The sequence below is a fragment of the Nicotiana tomentosiformis genome, chromosome 6 (genome assembly GCF_000390325.3).
Source record: "Nicotiana tomentosiformis chromosome 6, ASM39032v3, whole genome shotgun sequence".
Lineage (NCBI taxonomy): Eukaryota > Viridiplantae > Streptophyta > Magnoliopsida > Solanales > Solanaceae > Nicotiana > Nicotiana tomentosiformis.
Window position 1 is genome coordinate 119,143,686 of NC_090817.1, and position 24,010 is coordinate 119,167,695.

At 33.9% G+C, this 24,010-nt stretch overlaps 2 protein-coding genes across 3 annotated transcripts; both read left to right on the top strand.

Annotated features, from left to right (window-relative positions):
• The first annotated feature begins 389 nt into the window (after nt 1-389).
• On the top strand, nt 390-4,273 carry LOC138894655 (uncharacterized). Its single transcript, XM_070179371.1, has 3 exons — nt 390-614; nt 786-996; nt 4,086-4,273. The coding sequence occupies exons 1-3, from the start codon at nt 390-392 to the stop codon at nt 4,271-4,273; spliced, it is 624 nt and encodes a 207-aa protein (XP_070035472.1).
• A 2,641-nt stretch (nt 4,274-6,914) lies between these two features.
• On the top strand, nt 6,915-11,318 carry LOC104115806 (uncharacterized). 2 transcript variants are annotated; one of them, XM_009626517.4, is made up of 9 exons: nt 6,915-7,317; nt 7,414-7,625; nt 7,877-8,058; nt 8,508-8,792; nt 8,865-8,923; nt 9,031-9,067; nt 9,171-9,242; nt 10,064-10,388; nt 10,628-11,318. In XM_009626517.4, exons 1-9 carry the CDS (start codon nt 7,209-7,211, stop codon nt 11,009-11,011), a joined length of 1,665 nt encoding a protein of 554 aa, XP_009624812.1. In that variant the 5' UTR covers nt 6,915-7,208; the 3' UTR covers nt 11,012-11,318. The 2 variants fall into 2 exon arrangements, with proteins under 2 accessions (XP_009624812.1, XP_018633070.1); XM_018777554.3 differs by having other exon boundaries at nt 7,877-7,923.
• Nucleotides 11,319-24,010: the final 12,692 nt, after the last annotated feature.

The window sequence follows — 24,010 nt, forward strand, 5'->3', positions numbered from 1 at the left end:
CACGTAAATTTGACTCAATTTGGGTGATCGTGGATCAACTCACGAAATCGGCACACTTCTTACTAGTTAGATCCACCGACACTGCAGAACAATATGCTCAATTGTATATTAAGGAAATCGTTAGGCTTCATGACACTCCAGTTTCCATCATTTCCGATCGAGGGGCCCAGTTCACAGCTAATTTCTGGAAGAAATTTCAGTAAGGTTTGGGTACGCAGGTAAATCTTAGCACGACTTTCCATCCACAGACTGACGGGCAAGCAGAGCGGACTATTCAGACGCTTGAGGACATGTTGTGTGCGTGTGTGCTTGACTTCAAGGGTAGCTGGGATGATCATTTGCCGCTCATAGAATTTTCTTATAACAACAGCTTTCATGCCAGTATTCAGATGGCGCCGTTTGAGGCCTTGTATAGTAGAAGATGTAGATCGCCGATTGGGTGGTTCGAGGTTGGAGAAGCCGAACTAATAGGATCAGACCTTGTGCATCGGGCTATGGAAAAGGTTAAGATCATAAAAGAGCGGTTGAAAACTGCTCAGAGTAGTCAAAAATTCTATTCGGATGTTCGTCGTAGAGACTTAGAGTTCAAGGAAGATGATTGGGTGTTCTTGAAGGTATCTCCCATGAAGGGGATCATGCGGTTTGTAAAGAAAGGGAAATTAAGTCCGAGGTATGTCGGGCCATATAGAATCATTCAAAGGATAGGTCAGGTGGCGTACAAGCTTGAGCTACCACCTGAGATGTCACTAGTGCACCCGGTATTCCATGTGTCCATGTTGAAGAAGGTAGTTGGAGATCCGTCCGCTATCGTGCCGGTTGAGACCATCGAGATTAGTGAAGAACTGTCATACGAAGAGATTCTGGTTGCTATTCTTGATAGACAGGTCCGAAAGTTGAGGAATAAAGAAATTGCATCCGTAAAGGTATTATGGCGAAACCAGCAAGTCGAAGAGGCTACTTGGGAAGCCGAGAATGAAATAAAAAAGAAGTACCCTCGTTTGTTTGAATAACCATGTAATAGCTCTATAAAGTTGTTCCCCTTAAGTTTTGTATCACTTGTTCGGCTAATATAAAGACACTACTTTCTAGTTATATGTCCCCCATGAGGCTTCGGTTGGTGTCATTTTGTATTCTGTTGCGACATTTAATTCTATATATGTTGCTAAGGTGTGTTTCGGGAGCTCTCTGACAAATGGATAGGCCTAAATACAAAGGAAACTCTGGTGAAATTTTCAGAAAGTTAGGAAGTTAGGCAAATTTGGGGCTGATGTTACGTGGTACAACTGAAACTGTGTTAAGCAAAACTTGATCCTCATTCGAGGACGAATGATCTTAAGTGGGGGAGGATGTAAGGACCCATAAAAATTTAAATCAAAAACTCGGGGTTTCGTGGTGCCAAGATAGATTCCTGTATTATTATAGTAGAAATTCTTCGCGGCGACCTTGCTCGCCGCGGTTCGGACTTTTTGGATTGAACAGTACCCCATGGACTTAAAGGAAAATATTTCGCAGAAGGATGCATTTCTGCGGCCCATTATGCGGCTGCATAATCACTTTGCGGACCGCATAATGGCCGCAGAGTGAAGTAGTACGTTGGCCAATTTGAGGTCAGCTTTGCGGTCGATTATGCGACCGCATAACCACTATGTGGACCGCATATCGATCGCATAATCCCTCTTGAGTTTTTGCTGAGGGAGTTCTGCAGTGCGTTATGCGATCGCAGAACGAGTATGCAGAACGCATACTGGTCGTATACCTGGGCCGTAAGTTCAGGTCCCTGAGGGCCATTTCTGCGGTCACTTTGCGGACTGCATAACCATTATGCGGTCACATATGCGACCGCAGACCTGTGTCGGAGAACCCATTTTCTTAATTTAAAACCCGATCCCCATTCCGTTAAAACACCCTTTTTGTCTATTTTGAAGCTCATTTCTCATATTTCTAGTGTGAGAGAGAGAGAGGGTTCTAGAGGGAGGGCCTAATTTTCATCAATTAATCTTCAACCATCACTCAAAGCTTGGAAATACTCAAGTAGAGCACCAAATTCTTCATCCAAAAAGGTAAGATTTCATCACCCCAACTCTTAATTTCAAACATAGCTATAATGGGGTACTAGGGTAATACTTCATGGGTATGAGAGTGGTTCATCTTGCATGCATGTGATAAAGAGTGTGGGAAAAATAAAAAGTAAACTAGAACTATGAATATTTTCCTAATTTTGGGTTCAATTTGTATATTGCAAAAATAGATTGAGGTTGCTAAGGGTTCCGGGTAATTGTAGAGTCTAAAGAAGCGCAATTGAGGTATGTATGGCTAACTCTTTTCTTCTTAGAATCGAACGTCTGGTGTCCGAATAATTGGTGTAAGTTCCAACTTGATCATACTAGAATTGTTTGCCTTAGTGTGTTGGATTGAAAGATTCATGTTCCCTAATTGTTTTAGATGGTTACCATGTCAGCATGCTATTTGAGAACGAAATCATGATTTTCCAAGCTCCTTCCCTTATGTGTGAAATGCCTTATGTGATAGCACTTATCAACATGAATGAAGATGTTATTGAAACGAATACAAAGGGAAAGACTTGAATTGTAAAATATTCCCAAGTGCCAAGAACTACTTAATAAATGAGGCTGTTTGTGCCATGTAACGAAAGATGGGAAAGAGTTGTGAATTGAGTGAACAATTGAAAGAGGTTATGTCTCAAGTGAGATGGCTTAGCCGATCGGGCCAAGATCGGAAGCCATGCTGTACACATGGTGGCATTTGTGTTGAAATCATTGATTTACAATGTGGATATGGATATGTCTCACTTGAGATGGCTTAGCCGGTCGGGCCGAGACGGGACTCCGTATAAAAATACGGTGGCATTATGAGTTGTGGCTTTGGCACTAAAGATTATTAACCTAAAAAGATGGAAAGATTGAATTGGAAATTATGTGATCCTTACTTGGTGTTTCTTTGTATTTCTGTGAAGTACTTATTGATTATTATGACTGCCTTCTCTTTGTTTCACTGTTCATTCTACTAAGATTGGTGTTTGCCTTACATACTAGTACTATTCGACAGTACTAACGTCCCTTTTGCCAGGGGCGCTACATCTTTGAATGGATGTAGGTGGTTCCATCGCAGATAGTGCCGATCGCAAATAGTGGTGCTCTCTTTCTCTCCTCACAATAGTCTTGGTGAGCCCCATTCCTGCCAGGGGTCATGTAGTCCTTCTTTTGTATAAGTTTTCATATTTTGAGGTATAACCGGGGCCTTATTGCCGGAATTGTCATGTTGCTCTTTTGTACCCTTAGAGGCTCCGTAGACGTTTATGTGGGTCATGTATGTATGTTGGGGTGGTTGTTGGATCGAGTTGTATTTTAGAAACTCAACTATGGCATAATGTACATATATAAGGAAAAATGAACTAGCAACGTTTATATATTTATATAACTGATCTCTCCCCTGTTTTACAAATGATGATGCGTTCCCTTTTTGGATTATGAATGAGTCGGGTAGGAAAGGTTCAATAGGCTTGCTCGACCAGGTTTACTTAGTTGAGCGCCGGTCGCGCTCCCCGAGGTTGGGGTGTGACAAGAATAATGCATTGTCTATTATAAGTTTTGTTCCCTTAGACAGAAATATAGTGGCTCTTCCGGAGCCTTCAATTAAACTTATATTACCAGAAATTGTTGAAACATTTACTTTTTCCTTATACAAATAAGAAAAGTATTTCTGATATTTGAATATGGCATGAGTTGTTCCACTATCAATTACACAAATATCTTCATGATTGGTCTTTGATCCAAACATAATTTGAGGATTATCCATATTCTTCAAAATGACATAAACAAAATAAATATGATAGTAAACATCATTATCAAAGCATAACTTTTATTTATGTACAACAATTACATAACCATATTATTTACTACAAACAATAAAAATTAAAATATTTACATCTCTACAGATTAATCACCGATCACATGACTTGTTTCTCCTTCCGGGAGTGCAAAGTAATCAGCTACATCCAAATGCATGAAGTCTAAATTATCTTCAGAAATAAAATTTACTTCAGCATTTTTCTCTGTCTTCTTCAGGGAGGCTTGATATAGCTCAACCGGGTGCTTTGGCATATGACATGTACGTGAACAATGTCCCTTTCCTCCACATCTATAGCATGCATTTTCTAGCTTTGTTGCTTGCACCGCTTCATGCTTTTGCTTCTTCCTTTTCCACTGCTGGTGGTGAGAAGGGTTCTTTGGTGCATTATTATTACCATGATTAGAGTTTTTTCCCCTACCACGACCATGACCACGACTGGGGCCACGTCCTCTTCCACGCTTAGCTTGGTGGAAGTTCGTCTCATTCACTTTAGGGAATGGACAAGAATCAGTAGGTCGGCTTTCATTTTTTTTATTAATAGCCCATTATGTTGCTCGACTACAAGAAGATGTGAGATAAGTTCAGAATACTTTTTGAATCCCATTTCTCGATATTGCTGCTGCAGGAGCATATTCCAGGTATGAAAAGTGGTGAAAGTTTTCTCCAACATATCATGATTAGTAATATTATCACCACATAGTTTCAATTGGGACATAATTCTAAACATAGTAGAATTATACTCACTAATAGATTTAAAATCTTGTAGCCTTAGATGAGTCCAATCATAATGTGCCTGTGGAAGAACGACCATCTTCAGGTGGTCATATCTATCTTTCAAATTATTCCACAGTATGACTGGATCTTTAATAATGAGATATTCCATTTTCAAGCCTTCATCAAGGTGATGGCGTAGGAATATCATTGTTTTCGCACGGCCTTGGTTTGATGCTTATTTTTGTCCATGATGGTGTCTGCCAGACCCATCGCATCAAGATGAATTTTAGCATCAAGCACCCAAGACATGTAGCTTTTGCTCGATATATCCACGGCTACAAAATCAAGTTTAGAAAGATTTGACATTATTTAAAAAAGAAAGTTCGTACCTCTGATACTTTCAAAGTATTTGCTCGAGATGGAAGAGTCTCGTGTTGATAACGTGTTATAAATAAAGACTGTAAAGTAAAGACAAGTATAGAGAGAAAGTGATATATTATTCAAACTTCAAACTTATGTACATAATGAACTGAAAGCTCCTCTATTTATAGAAGAAATCAAGATGCTGTGTAAGTTGCTACTTTACCAGATATAGATAATCTTCTACCGGGGTAATGTTTATCCATAACGGAGTACCGAAAGGATAAGCTCATTATACCAGATATAGATAATCTTCTACCGGTGGTAATGTTTATCCATAATGGAGTACCGAAAGGATAGGCTCATTATACCAGATATAAATAATCTTCTATCGGGAGTAATATTTATCCATAACAGAGTACCAAATGAATATCCATAATATAATATATTTATAACAACATTAAATTTAAAAGGTGAAAATAAAGGCGGGAACAGAACCAGATCAGAGTAGAGCAACATATGGGTCTTGCGGTAATGGAGGTGAATCAGTGATGGGGTCCACTATGTTGGCTTTTGGGCCCACAACAGTATCTAAAGTCAAAAAGTGTACTATCTTTTGTGGAGCTCTGTGATTCTGGGAGAATGAGCCCGCAACATTTTCTTTGCCCACCAAAGATTAAAGGTGTTTGTATTTTCTTTTTATGAGGAAATAAATTTTCAAAATTTTTTATTACAAAACGAATCCTATTTGCTATTGCAAAACAATAATAAACTCCATTTTCCTTGTAAGAAAACTTATACAAATAAGTTCCTAATTTTTAAAGAATTATAACGAGTCTTAACGGACCCTCTACAATAATTGAAACAGAATCACAAAATATCTTTAGGCTTCATGCCTAAAGTTCAATAACATAAGTAGTAATCTCACATTTTTCCAATTCAATAATCTAATATTCTTAATTTAGAAAAGGCAAAAGAAAAGGAGAAGAGATCCCCATAAAAAGACAAAAGTGTAAAATAGAAATAGAAGAAAAACTTGTTTGTGTATGGAGCTTTGGCAAAGTGTAATTATGTAAAGTGATCTAGGCATCATTCAACCACTGAGATAATACTAGTAGTACATGATTAAAAGAAAAAAACAAGATCAAAAGGAGACGGACCAAAATTCCACTACGTAACCATGTCAGGAACAGCAAACAAAATCCTTAAATTATACTATCTAGGTCAGTTTCAACAAGAGAAAACCTCTAATATATTGATTTCTTAATGTGGCAATAACTAATTTTCTACTTTTCACCCAATTAATTTTGTAACGTTTTAGTATCAATGGAACTCGTGATTAAAGTTTATATATTGATGAAACTTAAGTTAAGATGTTGGAGTTTACAGTTACAAGTTAAACTAACATACTGATAATAATTTAATGTCCTAAAGTAAATACGAATTGATTCTACTCTTTCTTACTAAAGAGAAATCAATTGAGTATGAATTCTTTTTGTCGAATTTAATAGTGAAAAAGGAAAATTCATCCAATCCCCTCCTAAAAAGACCAAACACTAAAGTTAAATAAGTAACAATACTGCACTAGTCTGGAATATACTTTATTCATACATACATCCCCAGCTAGTATACTTCCAACTTTTTGAACTTGAGTTCGATTTCTATAGATTGATACTGTGAAGCTTTTGTTTACGTTATCGCATCACTTAAATATAATTATAGTTGTTAACAATCCAATAAATGGACTTATTTTAGAATCAGCTTATAGACACTTAGTTCTTGCAAATTAAGATAAGTTATGGTCAAACCTCTTTGTTACAGTCACGTTTGTTTCGATATTTTTTTATATGTTATAATAAAATATTGTTATAAAAGAGATATATTATAACATAATATAAAATATCGGTTTCGAGAAAGTATTTTACAGTGAGCGACTGTTATTTTGTTAACGCAACAATACTGATACTGTATTTTACACCGACTATGCATTACTCCCTCCGTTTCAATTGGCACCCTCCCTCTCTTTCTCATTTGTTCAATTGTCTGTGTAAACGCATTTGCTTTTCATACATGTTTTTGAACAGTTAAAATTCTCCTTCTCTTCTCTCTCTGTTTGTACACAGTACAACCTGCATATAAGTTTATACAAGTTTCTAAAGGAGTTTCTTTGTTCAATTTTTTTGCAAGTTTTTATAGTCAGTTATTCTTTCTCTACCAAGAAAATTCCATTAAAAAAAACAAGAATCATTTAACTCACTATCACAATGTTACCTAAAACGCCAATGCTATTTTCTCTTTTAACCATTTTCATCATTTCCTCTTCCTTCACACATGGAGTAGCAGAGTCTCATTTTCGATTACCACCCATATCAGGTATTTAGCCTTTTCTCTTTTTTGCTTTTTATGCGAAAAGTTCTATTCTATTATGCATTTTTTTCCAGCTTATGTTTTGAAGATGTTTTATTTTAGATGAATATAGGGAGGGGAGGAATGAAGATGATGTGGTAATGTTTTCAAGGGGTACAAAAAGGATATTTGCAGAAGGTCCCAATATTGCTGAGCCTCCAGTTCTGACTTCTTCACTTATATTGGCTCCAAAGAGAACTTACAGAAAAGACCCTTTAAATGGTTTTAAGAAATATACTGGAGGATGGAATATCAATGATCGTCATTACTGGGCTGTAAGTATTCAAGATTTTTACCTTTCTTGTAATTTATTAACTGTAAATCTTGCCTAAATACAAAATGTAGGTGAAGAAAGAGTTTTCAACAAGTTGGTAAAGTTGAGTCACTTTTCAGTGTTTTGGACTTTTTCCAGCTTAAACCAAAGAGCTAAAGATAAAATACATTTACACTTGAGTCTATAAATTTTATCTGCATGTATTTTTTTTCTTTCAATTGTTTTTTCATGCTATTACTCGTTTCTATGCAGTCTGTGGCATATACAGCAGTTCCATTCTTTATCGCGGCGCTGATCTGGTTTGTGATATTTGGTCTATGCTTATTGCTCATCTGTCTCTGCTACCGTTGCTGTAGAAGAGAACCTTATGGATACTCTCGAATGGCTTATGCTCTTTCCCCCATATTCCTCGTACTATTTACCATTGCTGCAATGTATTCATTCTCTCTCCCCATTCTCCTAAATGGATTTAATTTATATATACATCAACAGTGTAATTTTTTTTACATGACTGGAATATTTTACCCTGTTGTAGCAGTTAACCTGCCTTCTTTTCCATGTTAGTAATCCTATGTGTGGTTACATGAAAGACCTCTTACGATTAAGAGATCCCTACAATTTATATATCATGTCCCAATCTTTTCAACTAATAATGTGAGACTTGGCACACCCAACATTATCAAGGTTACTAATCTCACTACTTATGAGCATTTATTTGTACGTATCGTAAAAGTGACCTGATAGTGCAAACATTAGTTCTGGCAGTGTATAGAAATTGAACTCCAAACAAATCCCTTTACATACATGTGCATATGCACATATTTATATGCTTTTCTCTTTTGAAGTTTGGCTCTCACATTCATATTTGCTTTTCTATGTGCAGCATTGGATGTTTCATTTTGTATACAGGCCAAGAGAAGTTTCACAGCAGTACAATTAACACATTGGATTATATGGTGCATCAGGCAAATGCCACAGCTGATAATCTTATGAATGTGTCTGTTTATCTAGCTGCTGCCAAACAGCTTGCAGTGGATAACGTTTCGATCCCTGCTAATGTCCAAACCGACATTGATTACATCCAAACAAAGATTACTTCTTCTGCTAGTACCCTTTCTACTAAAACAGCTGGCAATAAGGGTGACATAGAACACCTTATAGAATCAGTGTAAGTGAATGGCATTTCAAGATTGTTGTTGCATTTCATATCATTAAAATGCCTTTGGCTACATTTATGCAGGAGAGTGGCTCTCATCATTCTATCTGCTCTTATGCTTCTATTGATTGTTCTTGGATTTGGTAAGATTACCTTGATCGCTCACCAGATTTTTTACATGTCATAAATTTAAATGGTTCTTCATATTTTATGCTAATAAATTTGATGTGATTGTCTTTTCTCCTTCCAGTATTTTCAATGTTCGGAATGCAGGTTCTTGTTTACACGTGAGTTTACATTTGCGTTACTACACCGTTATGTATCTTGTCTTTCCATACTTTTCCTCCGTACTTCTTTCTCAATGAAAGATCTCATGTTCTATTTGTGCAGTTTGGTGATATTTGGATGGATTCTTGTCACTGGGACATTAATTTTATGTGGGATATTTCTTATTCTCCACAAGTAAGCATTGATAAGTTTCCCTTATGGTTTCTGTTTCACTAGGCTGCTGCGAGCTAGTTATGACATATCTCTTATCAAATTAGGCAAATCTTCGTCTTATGGATACAGCTTCTCAGGAGAAAACAGAGTTAATCCCTAACTTGATGTTGGAGTTAAAAAGTTCTGATATCTGCAGCTATTCACCAATACATGAAAATGAGGGGTGTGCTGGTGGTGTGGGGTTTAGGCGCGATGTCGTTCTGATTGCTTCTTTAGGAATCAGTATTGTAACAGCCCAACCCACTAGTGATATTATTTGCTTTGGGCCTAGGGTCCTGGCTGATATTTGTCCCACCATTGTCCGCTTTGGGCCTAGGTCTGCACGGCTTTAAAATGCGTCCCTAGAGTGTAAAGTATGTCTACTTATATACCCAGCATTTCTCCCGTATTTTGTCGATTTAGGATTCGCCTAAAATGTCACAGAATCTTTCAGAGGGAGCTGATTGCAGAAGAATGTCTAAACTTAATCTAGCAGCCTCATTCTAGAATTGATTAACATGCAACGAGATTTAAAACTTCAATTCTCATGGGCGGTTTGTTACTAATATTTTCTACAGGCATAATATCGCATTAAACCTTGTACAGAAACTAATTGGGAGGACAACATGATGAAAAGGAGTAATTACTTAATAGTAGGTCTTTGTTGTAAATGGTTAATGACAATTTAGTACTGTTTGATGAGTCTTTTCAAGTGTCCTCTAATATTATTTATTTGACACTATCTTGTCTATTAAAATCCAGTTTGTGAAACATCTCTAATTGTTCTCTGTTTAACGTTTCAGCGTGACTGCAGATACTTGTGTAGCAATGGATCAGTGGATCCAAAACCCCACATCTCATACAGCTTTAGATGACATATTGCCTTGTGTGGACTATGCCACTGCACAAGAAACATTAACCAAAAGCAAAGAAGTGAATTATAACCTGGTTGATATTGTCAACCAGGTTATTACAAATGTCTCTAACATCAATTTCTCTCCCAACTTTGCTCCTTTCTACTACAATCAATCAGGACCTCTGCTGCCAATCCTTTGCAATCTGTTTAATCCTGACTTAACTTCTCACACCTGTTCTCCTGCTGAAGTGGACTTGGATAATGCAACTCAGGTAGTATTATTTGCTTAACAATATTTCCAGTCTCGATGTTCTTGAAGTTTCCTTGGAAATTAATAATCATGTCTAACTTAGTCTGAGGCTCTTAGTACATCCTCCATGTTTGACAACAAGAAAAGAGCGACTATCTGCTTGCCAAAGATGATAAAGTTTGATTATGCTCTGTGCACGGACAGTGTCAGTATATATAACTTAAACTCGTTTTGATTATATTTAGTTTTCGTACAATGCAGGTTTTGAACAACTATGTTTGTCAAGTTTCCCCGAGTGGCATTTGTGTCACACCGGGCCGTTTGACTCCAACTCTCTACAGTCAGATGGCTGCTTCTGTAAATGTGAGCTTTGGATTGTACAATTATGGTCCATTCTTAGTTCAACTGCAAGACTGTGATTTTGTTAGGCAAACTTTTGGTGACATATATAATATACATTGTCCTGGTCTGCTGCAATATAGCAAAAGAGTGTATGTTGGGCTAGTGATGGTAACTGTTGCAGTGTTACTTTCTCTTACATTCTGGATCATATATGGGAGAGAGAGGCGCCACCGCATCTATAAGAAAGAGCATATGCACAAACTTGATGAAGGAATTGAAGAGGATAAACCAATTCAAGAGTAGTCTACTTCACCTTTTGCAATAGGACTAGCTGAGAGATGTATTGTTTCTGTTGTAACTTGTATTGGGTTTGCTGTATATACTGAAAAACTGATGGCAGTTCAAAGAGCCTAAGGTGTATTGTATGTTGAGGTTCCCAAAATAATTAGGTGTTGAACAATCAATGTGTTTCAATCATAGCCATTGTAGTTTGATATTAGTAAACCAGCCACTAGATTGTTCTTTAGACAAAGACTCCATTTTTTCCTCGATGATAAATCTTTCTCAGAACATGGAGTGTGAATCAAATCCATGTTTGAATTGAAATTGAGATACTGATGCAAGTTCTTCCCTTCTGAATCAGATTCTTTCATATATGTAAGAGGTTGACAATAAGTTCTTTCAAAATTGACTATTTGCCCCTCTGTTAGAGGTGTTCCAGATAGGGGTGGGCATAATACCGCCCGAACCGAAAATTTCGATTTATTCGATTTCGATTTTTCGATTTATTCGGTCGGTTTGCGGTTTATTATTTTAAAATTTTTGGTGGTCGGTTTTAATAGTTCGGTTTTCGATTAAACCGAAGAACCGATGAAATATAGTCGATGTCTGACATCTTATCAAATTACTTGCAAAGTCATCTAGCTGGTTTAGTGGTGAGTAATGCTTATGGAAAAGGAGTTATGCTACCTTGTTGGTCAATCATACTAAACTATTCAAACATCTTGTAAAAACATCATTTGGTGTTTGATAGAATTTCGATACGAAACAATGTGCAAGCAGAATACAGAGAAAACGATAAAGAAACCAAGTGTCAAAATAGTCAATGTATTTGTATATTAGCCTTGGACTAAAATCACATTATAAGATTGTTATTTCCACCATCAGTAATATAGTTTATTAGCTAATAGTACATGTTGAATATTTTTTGTAGCAATATGTGTACCGTGTATAGGAAATAGACAAAATCAAACAGTTTTTTATCTGCATTACCGAACGTTCAAATTTCATCATCCAGGATGTACCAAAGCAAAAACATATTTGCTATGTGTTCCAACACAATTGATGACCGCGAGAGCTTATTGGAATGGTTCTCTTAATGAAAGATTAAGAGATAATGAGTTGGTTGTGGAGCAAATGAACGCCCAATGCTTCTCCTATAGTGCTGCCACTGCCACTGCTGCTGCTTCTGTTTTGTCTTAGCTCGGTCAAGGATTATCATAAAGGGAATTATATGAATTTGAATCGAAAACCGAATCGAACATGAATAAACTGAACCGAATCGAAGTTATTATGGTTCGATTTTGGTTATTAAAATCACAAACCGAAAACTGAATTAACCGAACCGAAATTCTACAAACCGAACCGACCGATGCCCACTCATAATTCCAGAAATATCTGCGATCGAGTAAATAGCTCTACGAACGAATAGATCGGATCGACTTGGGATGGGGAATATTAACACAATTATAGGGTAAGTTCTACGATAAATATGGTTCGGTAATTTAGAAAAATGTGTAATGTATTAAGAGTCAATGATCTCATCTGTCTAAACCTTTATCAGGAAAGTGGTAGCAGATATTTGACAGAATAATTTGAGGTGTTAGACAACTAGCATACTACATTTCATGCCCTTAATTAAGTCCTAGCACATGTTTTAACCCTGATTTGACTCGCTTAATTAACATAACTGAATTATTGATTAAGCAGTACCCTCCAAAAGTTGGCACCTAAACATGATCATAGGATTTGATTAATAATATCTTAAGCAAGTTGGTGTGCAGCGCTAATTTATAAAACGTTATTAGTTGTATTATTGTCGCGATTCAAATAGATAAACAAGTAATTAGAAGCTTCGTTGATGCTTTGCGTTAATCAAATACTACATAGTCCTAAAATTGGAGCTATACCTTCTTGACTCTCCATTTTGCAAAACAAAAAGGTGGGGTACTGGGTACATGAATCTGGTGTCAAGTATCATATTTTTTCTATCCCTTTTTGTTTTTTTATTCAGTTCGTTCAGCCAAAAATTCCTTTCACCTTCTTAAAATACAGTACAAATCCTGAAGGCTAGAAAGATTAGATATTCTCAGGAAAAAAAAGAGAATAATAATAATAATAATAATAACAATAGTAATAATAATAATAATAATGTTTTTTTAAAAAAGTTGAGGCTCCATAATTTCTACTCCGTAAATTTTTTTTTTTGAAAAAAAATATGCTATTGTCTGCGACGTGACATAAATAAATAATGAATAAATAGGAGTTAATATTGTTCCAGTTGCCAGTATAAAAATAGTTACTTCATCCATCTCAAATTATCTGTCATGATTCTCAAGTACACACCCTTTAAGAAAAATTGATTAGGACGTAATTTTGACTATTTTACCCTTATTCATGTCTTAATATTTAATTTTTCTTCCTTGGTATTTAAGCAAAGTTATCCATAATTGCGTGTTTGTAGTCTTCAAGGATAATTATTATTAAGGGTAAAAAAAAAAAAATTTAATTTTATCTTGAACTTCTAAAATGATAAATAATTTAAGACAATTATTTTTAGTAACCACGACTGCTAAAATGAGACGGAGGGAATAGTATTTTTAGAATTAAAAGATATTTTTGGGTGGTAATTAATATTCTTGTTAGAAATTATTCATACATGGCATAAACTATTCTTTTGAAAATAAACAGCTAAGTACTTCATTAGTATCTACAAAAGAAAATGTGTTATTTGTGATCTGACATTCTGTCTTTAACACATGCCCTAATCCTGTTCGAATAACTTACTTATCACAATTAAAATCTTAGATCCAGTACCCTCCTAAAAATTGGCTCCTAAAAATGATGTGGTTGTGATCATACGATATTAATTTATAGTACCTTAAGCAAGTTGGTATACAACGATAATTTATTAAACATTAAAAATTGTGACATTAATTTATAGTACCTTAAGCAATTTGGTATACAACAGTAATTTATTAACATTTTCAAGTGTATATTATAATGCGATGATTCGAATCTACAAAAAATATATTTAGAAGCCTCATTGATATTTTTTATTATTCAAAACCTTAATACAGTCTTAGAACTAGAGCTAATCCTTGTTGACTCTCCATTTAAAACCACAAAAAGAAAAAAAAGAAAAAGGAAAAACAAAAAAAACCACACTACACATACACACGAACAGTTACTTTCGAGCAGTTAGTAGCCCAATAGCCCTCACCTTATTAGTTTTTCATATTCTCTTTCAATTTAATAAAATATACTCTAATAACTTAACACAACATAGTTAATCCCCATTAATCTGATCATGGCAGAATAATTAACGTAGTTGCATCAAGTTCTAGTATTCTTCTAACTCTTGTCACCATATCAATTACTATCATTTCTAGTTTATTTTTGTAAATATGTTATAAGTAAATGATATATTCTACAATTGTACGAACATAAAAAGTCATTTTGTCAAAATAATATCTCACGAATTAGAACTAGATTTTACTTTATTTTTCTTTTTTACAAAAGTTAACTTGGTATTCGTATCCATTAATTAGTACTTTTAGTGTGTTTGTGTGATGATTATGATATAATTAATGAGAAATTTTAAATAAGAGAACATAGAGATATTATCTATAGCCACATAGTCGTATATATGATTTGGAAGGAACTTATAGAGTCTGTGAGAGGAGCAAGTTAGCAACTAACATCATTCAAAATGACTGTAATATAACGTTACATATAACAAGATATGAAACTAAACAATACATTAAAGAGTTTTGGAGTCCATTGCTCAAATGGTCATTCAACTATCCCAAATTATCGGTTAAAGTCATTTTTTTTGTAACAACAAAATCACTTAATTATGCCTATAACACTCAGAAGGTCACTCAACGAGATTTTCCAAATTTTGGATTGTCAAATACCTATTTTACCCTCTAAATTATAAACATTTATCTTATTTGTTTTAACATTTTAATTTATGATTTTTCCTTTTTAATTTATATTATGGACTTACCTATATAATAAGTAAAATTTATTTATAAATTAAAAAAAATAAAAAATATTTAAGCATATATAATGCTGGAATAACAAAATAATGAGCATAGTAAAAAATTAATTAGAATAATTTATTCGTAATAATTTTAGTATTAACAACAAAAATTAAAAAAATTATTTACACAATTGAGAATGAAAGAAAAATAAAGTTTGTAAAATATATATTTCATGCACGTAATATAAAAATAATTATTTAAATAAAGGTATTTTTATAATATACATTATATATGGTTGAAATTTATGCTTATATTATTATTCTGTCATTATATGAACTGAAAACTAATTTTTTATTTTATAAATAAAATATATTTTTCTATAGGTAAGTCCACAATGTAGATTAAATAGAGAAAGCACTTACTTATAATATTTAAAAAATTAAAAAAAATGATAATTTAGAGGGTAAAATAGGTATTTGACAATCAAAAATTTGGAAAATCTAGTTGAGTGACCTTCTGAGTGTTATATGCATAATTAAGTGACCTTGTTGTTACAAACGAAAGAAAAATGACTTTAATAGATAATTTAGAATAGTTAAGTGACCATTTGAGTAATGAACTCAAGAGTTTTGTAAAGCAACCCTAGTATATCCCAAAGGGTAGGTTATAAGGTCAACACCAATTTAACTAACATTATTGTTCTTATCACTAGAGAACCAAATGACTTTGCAACTTGTTATGATTATGTAACCAAATTAAGATAGCGGCATTGCATATTAGTTTTTGCTTTTCGATTTATTTTCTTTAAAAATTGGAACTATTAAAATTACATGAGTTTTAAAACTGATACTTTCCGGTAAACATTTCTTGTAAAAGCCTTTGAGAAATGAAATGGAAATAATGGACGAAAAATTCGAAAATAGCCGTATTATTTTCAGCTTGAAATATGTACCTGTAAAGAAATCATGTAAAATGCATACAAGTTAATAGACTGAACTCACAATAAAGCTTATCGACTCTAAATTCTAAATCTTGACACTATTTGTGTGTAAATAAATTGTGAATTTGAAATTTAAATTATCATCTAAGCTTGATTTGGATAACCTTATGGCTTATCCAAGCAACCACTAGCAACCAAATTTGTAGGTTAGAGTCTATCTGCCGAATGCATTGATTTAATCTACATCTCATCACTTTGTTGCTTTGGTCAAAAATAAAACCAGAATTTAAAGTTTATAGGTTTTAATATACTGTCGAACTCGTAGTTTATTATAATTAGTGGGTTCACAATTGAATATATATACATATTTAATTAATTTTTTTAATTCAAATACAAAGTTTAAGTAAAAACTATTGAGTTCGTCTGAACCAGTAACTTATACTCTTCCTACGCCCTTGGCTTCGGTGATCTTATCCTCTTTGTCTCTGACTTAAATTGCCTTTAGAAATGGATATCTTCCAATTTTTGTTGATCAAATCCAATCCATTCCTTACTCTATTGGGACCATCAACACAGAAGATCTCATCCAATAATAAAAGCTTGGTAGCTCATATATAGTCAAAATGATCATGTATTGTTGAAATTTTTGTTTCGTTTACATCATCCGACTTTAATAGGCAATTACTAGGGGGAAAAAAAGATACTGGATCATTACTTTGTTGATGCCAATATTGGTGATAGGTTGGTCATTTGTGGACTAAATGAGTTGTTAAATGTAATACAAAGTAAATTCAAAAAAATTAAAATGTACTTAGTTTTTCTTATGTTCTTTTTTCTATAAATACAGTCTGCCTAAGTTACATAAAATAAAAGCGCGAAAAATCTTAATTCGTTGCCTTATAATAGGCTAATAACTGTAGGGTGGGGGGGGGGGGGGGATTTCTTTTTTTCTTTGTTTTCCTCATTAATAACTCATTGGCAGAAAGTTTTAAGTTAAAAAGCAATTCTAATTTATGCTTTTGGCGCATAGTATACAAGAGTGGGTTGCTCTAGTGATGAGCATCATTCACTTCCAACCAAGAGGTTGTGAGTTCGAGTCACCCTAAGAGCAAAGTGAGAAATTTTTGGAAGGAGGGAGCCGAGGATCTATCGGAAACAGTCTTTCTACCTCATGGTAGGAGTAAGATTTGCTTTAGGCGCATAGTCCCTTTCATGTGACGTTATGTCTGTGTTGGGTTTCCCCACACATGAAGCAAGGGGATAATTTAAGGCATTTTAAAAGATCAAAGATATCTTTATGAACAATAAAATATAAGCGTATGATGGTTTGGGTTGAGGAGAAAATCAAATAAAATCAAATCAAATCCTACTCTTCAAATCTAACTAAACCATTTAAACTTTAAACTAACTTTGAATTGCTTACATTTGGTTCGTTTTCAAAAAATAATTCAAGCCATTAATACATCATATCGTAATATTTGGAGTTGAAGCTCTAACACAACAAGAAATTCTATGAAATTATTAAACTTTTAGGGGATAATATTTTGTTAATAAAGAAAACTTAATGAGGGCAACATATCTTCTTAAGTAGCCGCATATAGTTTTTCATGAAGTAATAATGACAAGAAAAAGGGATTCTGACAAAGTGAGAATAAACAACTATAACAATTACACCTAAGTCTTAACCAAGTTGGTTCAAACTTTGAATCATTTAAGCAAACTCAATTCATGTTATCATCAAATTAAAAAGAAAAAAGATAAAAAAAAGTATAAATTAAAATTAGAATTGTTATAAAATATAACTCAAAGTAACAATATAGAGCAAGAAAAAACAAGCTAAGAGATATATAAGAAAGAGAGAAGAGATTCTTATTTCTTCTTCAATTGTGTGTATTTTCCTATCTATTACAAATTCTTTATATAGGCATGAAAAGTCAAGAAAATATGTTATTGAATATGTCATTAAACATAAAAAAATATGTCATTGAATATGAAATTAAGCATTTGAGATGAAGATCATGGAGGAAGAGTAGACATCCACCATAATTTGATATTTCTTATAACACTCCCCCTTGGATGTCCATAGATAATGTGTCTCGTTAAAACCTTATTACAAAAAAAAAATTCTAGTGAAGGAAAAATAGTACACATGTTTAGGAATACGTTTTTTGGTTGCCTCATTAAAAATCTTGCAAGGAAAACCCAGTGGGACAAAATCTTGTAAGGGAAAAAGAGTACATCGCGTATTAGCTCCCCATGATGAGAGCATCAATTCACATCCTTGAGCTTTCGCATCCCAATCTTGTACACTAGTTTCTTGAAGGTTGACGTCGGTAGAGATTTGGTGAACAAATCAGCCATATTATCACTTGAACGGATCTGTTGCACACTGATATCACCATTCTTTTGAAGATCATGTGTGAAAAATAACTTTGGTGAAATGTGTTTTATTCTATCTCCTTTTATGAATCCTCCCTTCAATTGAGTTATGCATGCTGCATTATCTTCATACAAAATTATGGGTAGTTTGTCACACTTCAAACCACATTTGCCTCAAATTAGGTGTATTACAGACCTCAACCATACACATTCTCGACTGCTTCATGAATAGCAATTATCTCAGCATGATTAGATGAAGTAGTCACGATTGATTGCTTAGTCGATCGCCAAGATATTGCAGTGCCTCCATATGTAAACACATAGCCTGTTTGAGATCGAGCCTTGTGTAGGTCAGATAAATACCCAACATCGGCATAACCAACAAGATCGGGACTGCAATCATTGCCATAAAATAAGTCCATATCGGTAGTCCCTTTTAGATACCGCAATATGTGTTTGATTCCATCCAATGTCTCCTTGTAGGAGCAAAGCTATATCTTGTTAAGACATTAACTGAAAAAGTTATGTCAGGCCTTGTAGTGTTAGCAAGATACATTAGTGCACTAATTGCACTAAGATATGGTACTTCAGGACCAAAAAGCTCTTCATTCTTTTCTTGAGGTCGAAACAGGTCCTTATTCACATCAAGTGATCGAACAACCATCAGAGTACTTAATGGATGTGATCCATCCATGTAAAACCGTTTCAATACCTTTTCTATGTAGGCAGATTGATGAACAAAAATCTCGTTTGCCAAATGTTCAATTTGCAAACCGAGACATAATTTTGTCTTTCCGAGATCTTTCATCTCAAATTCCTTCTTTAAATAATCAATTGCCTTTTGGAGTTCTATAGAAGTTCCAATAAGGTTTATGTCATCAACATATACGGCAAGTACAACAAACTTCGATATTATTTTCTTTATAAAAATACATGGACAAATGATATCATTTATATAACCTTCCTTTAATAAATATTCACTAAGGCGGTTATACCACATTCTTCCTAATTGCTTTAGACCATACAAAGATCTTTGCAATTTGATTGAAAATATTTCCCTGGACTTTGAATTATGTGCGTCAGGCATTTTAAAACCCTCAAAATTTTTCATGTATATCTCATTATCAAGTGAGTCGTAAAGGTAGGTTGTAACCACATCCATTAAATGCATGTCAAGCTTTTCATAGATAGCAAAACTAATGAGATAACAGAACGTTATAGCATCCATAACAGGAGAATACGTCTCTTCATAATCGACACCAGGCCTTTGTGAAAATCCTTGTGCAACAAGGCGTGCCTTATATCTTTGTACCTCATTTTTCTCATTCCTTTTACGTACAAAGACCCATTTATAGCCAACAGGCTTAACACCATTAGGTGTCTGGACTACAGACCCAAAAATTTCATGTTTCACAAGTGAATCCAACTCAAATTGGATTACTTCTTGCCATTTTGGCCAATCACGTCTTTGTCGACATTCTCCAACGGATTGAGGTTCAAGATCCTCATTATCTTGCATAATATTAGATGCAACATTATATGCAAAGAAATAATCCATCACTATATTCAATCGATTCAAATTTGTCTCAATATCGATTGGATTTATTGATAGTTCCTTATTTTCTTGAGTCTCAGGCTCATCGATATCCTTATGAATCTCAGGATTGGTTAAATCATGGGTTTCTTTATGAGACTCTTTCATAGTGTCATCTTAATCATTTATTTTCCTTTTTTTAGGATTTCGATCCTTAGAACCCAATGGTCTGCCACGTTTTAGGCGTGCTTTTGACTCATTAGCTATGACACCAGAAGATTGTCCAACAGGGATATCAATACAGATTGAAACATTCTCTGCAGTGATATGTGATTTCGTTATCCTTTTCAGTTCCGTAAATGCATCTGGCATTTGAATTGCTCTTTTCTGTAAATGGATAATCTTTTGCACATCTTTTTCACAAATAGAGGCACGTGGATCAAGATGAGACAATGATGATTTTTTCACAAAATTTCTCGTTTGATTCCACCAATTTCTCCCCCTAATTTTGGGAAAAATTCTTCATCGAATTGGCAATCTGCAAATCGAGCAGTGAACAAATCTCCCGTTAATGTTTCGAGGTAGTGAATAATGGAGGGCGATTCAAACCCAATATATATTCCTAACCTTCTTTGGGGACCCATCTTGATACGATATGGCGGTGCTACAGGCACATATACAACGCATCCAAAAATTCTTAGATGGGATATATTAGGTTCATGACCCAAAACTAATTGTAACGGGAAATATTTATGATAATTTGCCGGTCTAAAATGAATTAGCATTGCTGCATGCAAAATGGCATGACCCCAAACTGAACTGGGTAACTTGATTTTCATGAATAATGGTCTTGCTATCAATTGCAGACGTTTAATCAAAGATTCTGCAAGGTCATTTTGAGTGTGATCATGAGCTACAGATTGTTCCACTTTTATCCCAATTGATAAGCAATAATCATTAAATGCTTGGGATGAAAACTCAGTGGCATTATCAAGTCTAATAGACTTAATTGGATTATCGGAAAATTGTGCCCTTAATCGGATTATTTATGCCATTAATTTTGCAAATGCCAAGTTGCGAGATGACAATAGGCATACATGAGACCATCTAGAAGATGCATATATTAAGACCATAAAATATCTAAATGACCCACTAGGTAGGTGAATAGGTCCACAAATATCCTCTTGTATATGTTCCAAAAATGTAGGGGACTCAATCCCAACCTTTGTTGGTGATGGTCTAATAATCAACTTGCCTTGATAACAAGAAGTGCAAGAAAATTCATTATTTAAAAGAATCTTTAAATTCTTTAATGGATGCCCATTTGAGTTCTCTATAATTCGTCTCATCATAATTGATCTGGGATGTCTCAATCGATCATGCCAAAGTACATAAGTATTGGAATTAGTAACCTTTTGGTTTAAGATAAAATATGCCTCAATTGCACTAACTCTTGTCCAATATAGGCTACAAGATAAAGATGAGAACTTCTCAATAACCCTTTTCTGGCCAGAGACATTCTTGGTAACGATGAGATATTCGAGATTATTCTCATCTATTGTCTCAATATGAAATCCATTTCGGCGGATATCTTTAAAACTCAACAAGTTCCTCTTGGACTTGGAGGAGAACATTGCATTCTCTGTGATAAGTATTGTTCCCTTAGGCAGAGTTACAGTAGCTCTTCCAGAGCCTTTAATTAATTTTGTACTACCATATATTCATCAACATCTATATGGTGAATATCTCTTTTAAAGAGAAAGTTATACCATTATGGTCATGGTCAAAATTAGATGCAAGATCTGTTTCTTGCATTATTGTTGTCCTTTAATAATCACATTTCCAAAATATTTTGACGTGCAATAGGTACGTGACCAATGACCATTCATACCATAATAATGACATTATTTTCTTATTTCATCTCAAACCCCCTTCTCGAGGTGAGTGTGGTATATTTACTACCACTAGCACGTTCATATTCTTGCAAGAATGAATATGTATTCATAATGATTATCACATTGTTTTCACATTCACTTCAGGAATGGAATATAATAATTCATGCGTGCTTTATAAAATCTTATGTCATATCAATGACAAACATCACTTTCACAAAGTAAATGATTATTTTGAGAGCCATTATTATTCTCATTAAAATAATGATGACGATTATAATTTCGTCCATTACCACGTCCACATCCATTCATACCTCCACGGTAATATCATGTCTTATTTTAGACTTATGGGACGGGTTTTCACTATTGGTGGCGATTGAAATTAATTTGCATATGCGAACTTTCATTAACTGAACTCAATCAAATAAAAATTATCAAGCAAATATAGAAAAACACATAATCAATTAAAATCTATGTGTCCTTTGTGATAATTATCCCACTTTAAGATGGAAGAGATATGTGATAAAATAGAAAGAAAAAATATGTGCTTTCTCAAAAGTCTTCACTTCGTGTTTCTTAATATTAACACATAGGAACATAATACTTGTTATAGAAAAAATATTTATCGTTCTTTACATAAAAAATCATTACATGATTTGATGAACTTTCAAGAATTTTTTTTTCCGTAAAGCAAGTTTGTTTATGTATGGAAACATAAATAGCAAAGTGTAAAGAAACTTGAAAGCTAATTAGAAAAGGCTAACCGTGATGGCCGAATATATGCTGGCGTTGTACACCTTATACCTTCATCGTTCTTACCATATTATTAACATTAAATGACGCTACCGGCACTGACCGCATCATAACAACTCAGTTGGCTAGAACTTCGTGCTGATATCGTATTATAAAATATAACTCAAAGTAACAATATAGAACAAGAAAAAACAAGCTAAGAGATATATAGAGAAAGAGAGAAGAAATTCTTATTTCTTCTTCAATTGTTTGTATTTTTCTATCTGTTACAAGGCATTTATATATGCAAAAAAAGTGAAGAAAATATGTCATTGAATATATCATTAAACATAGAAAATATGTCATTGAATATGTCATTAAGCATTTGAGATGAAGATCATGAAGGAAGAGTAGACATCCACCATAATTTGATATTTCTTATAACTGGAATAACTTTATTCGAGTGAACTTACTCACATTACCCTAGATAAAGGAGGAGAATTGCCGCGGCTAGCATTAAATTTTTTAATTCTGATGAAAATGTTAACTCATTTAGATTTTATTTGAAAGGAGCAATATATAGGTAAATTAGTTCTTATCCAAAGAGTCTATTAAAATAACTCAAGTTTAAGATCAACGGGAGAGGATTATTATCGTTCAAAATCTAATCTATGTACCTTCCTTTCCATTATCTTACGGTTGTTACTCATTTTCGGTTAAATAATTATAGTATTATTCTCCTCTATTTTTATTCTTATATTTTTATTATTACATATTATTTCTTTTGCTTCGATTTTCTTAATACTTTACTGTTGTTATTTTTTTTTATTTTCATGACTTTTTTACTACTGTATTTCTTTTTCATTACTGTTGAGCTTATGCTTTCCTTGAAGGTCTATCGTAAATAATCTTTCTAGTGCACAAGGTAACAATAAAATTTGCGTATATAATATCCTTTACATACTTCACCTACGAAATTACACTGAGTGGACGTTTGGACATAAGAATTGTAAAATATCAAAATAGAGTGAAATTATTTTTCAAGTGAAAATAGTATATGAAATTTACAGTTATGTTTGGACACGAATATAATTTTTGGTTGTTTTTGAAGTTTTGTAAGTGATTTGAATGAAAATTTTGAAAATCAGTTTTTTGAAATTTTTAAAATTTTTTAAAAATTTTAAAATATATTTTTAAGTAAAAATTAAAAATTTTATGAATAAGTACTGATATAAAAAAAAGAAATATTTTTTTGGGAAAAAACAAAAAATTTCTTTTATGTCCAAACGGCCTCTGAGTTTATTATTGTTGAACTCTATGTAACTGATCTTCTGCCTTATCCTCTGCATCTGCATAAGCAGTCAGCCAAAACGGCTCCCATTATTGTCATTTTGCTCTACCGGTCGCTGTCTCCCATATTCAACCTCCACTCTCGGGTTAACTCTTTACCATGGTTACTCTAATCAGACTTTACAGTTCATTTTCCCAACTAAACCTTAAACCTTCCTCTTATTTACAGTTTACCCATCCTCTTCTCCAAGCTATAAATTAACGCTT

Bases quoted from the DNA above. Each gene is read 5' to 3' on its own strand.
- LOC138894655 (XM_070179371.1), top strand. From the start codon at position 390: ATGGCGCCGTTTGAGGCCTTGTATAGTAGAAGATGTAGATCGCCGATT. The intron at 615-785 runs GTATCTCCCATG...ATGTTGAAGAAG, and splicing joins ATGATTGGGTGTTCTTGAAG to GTAGTTGGAGATCCGTCCGC. The intron at 997-4,085 runs GTTTGTTTGAAT...TGTCTTCTTCAG, and splicing joins AATAAAAAAGAAGTACCCTC to GGAGGCTTGATATAGCTCAA.
- LOC104115806 (XM_009626517.4), top strand. From the start codon at position 7,209: ATGTTACCTAAAACGCCAATGCTATTTTCTCTTTTAACCATTTTCATC. The intron at 7,318-7,413 runs GTATTTAGCCTT...GTTTTATTTTAG, and splicing joins TCGATTACCACCCATATCAG to ATGAATATAGGGAGGGGAGG. The intron at 9,243-10,063 runs GTAAGCATTGAT...TTAACGTTTCAG, and splicing joins ATATTTCTTATTCTCCACAA to CGTGACTGCAGATACTTGTG.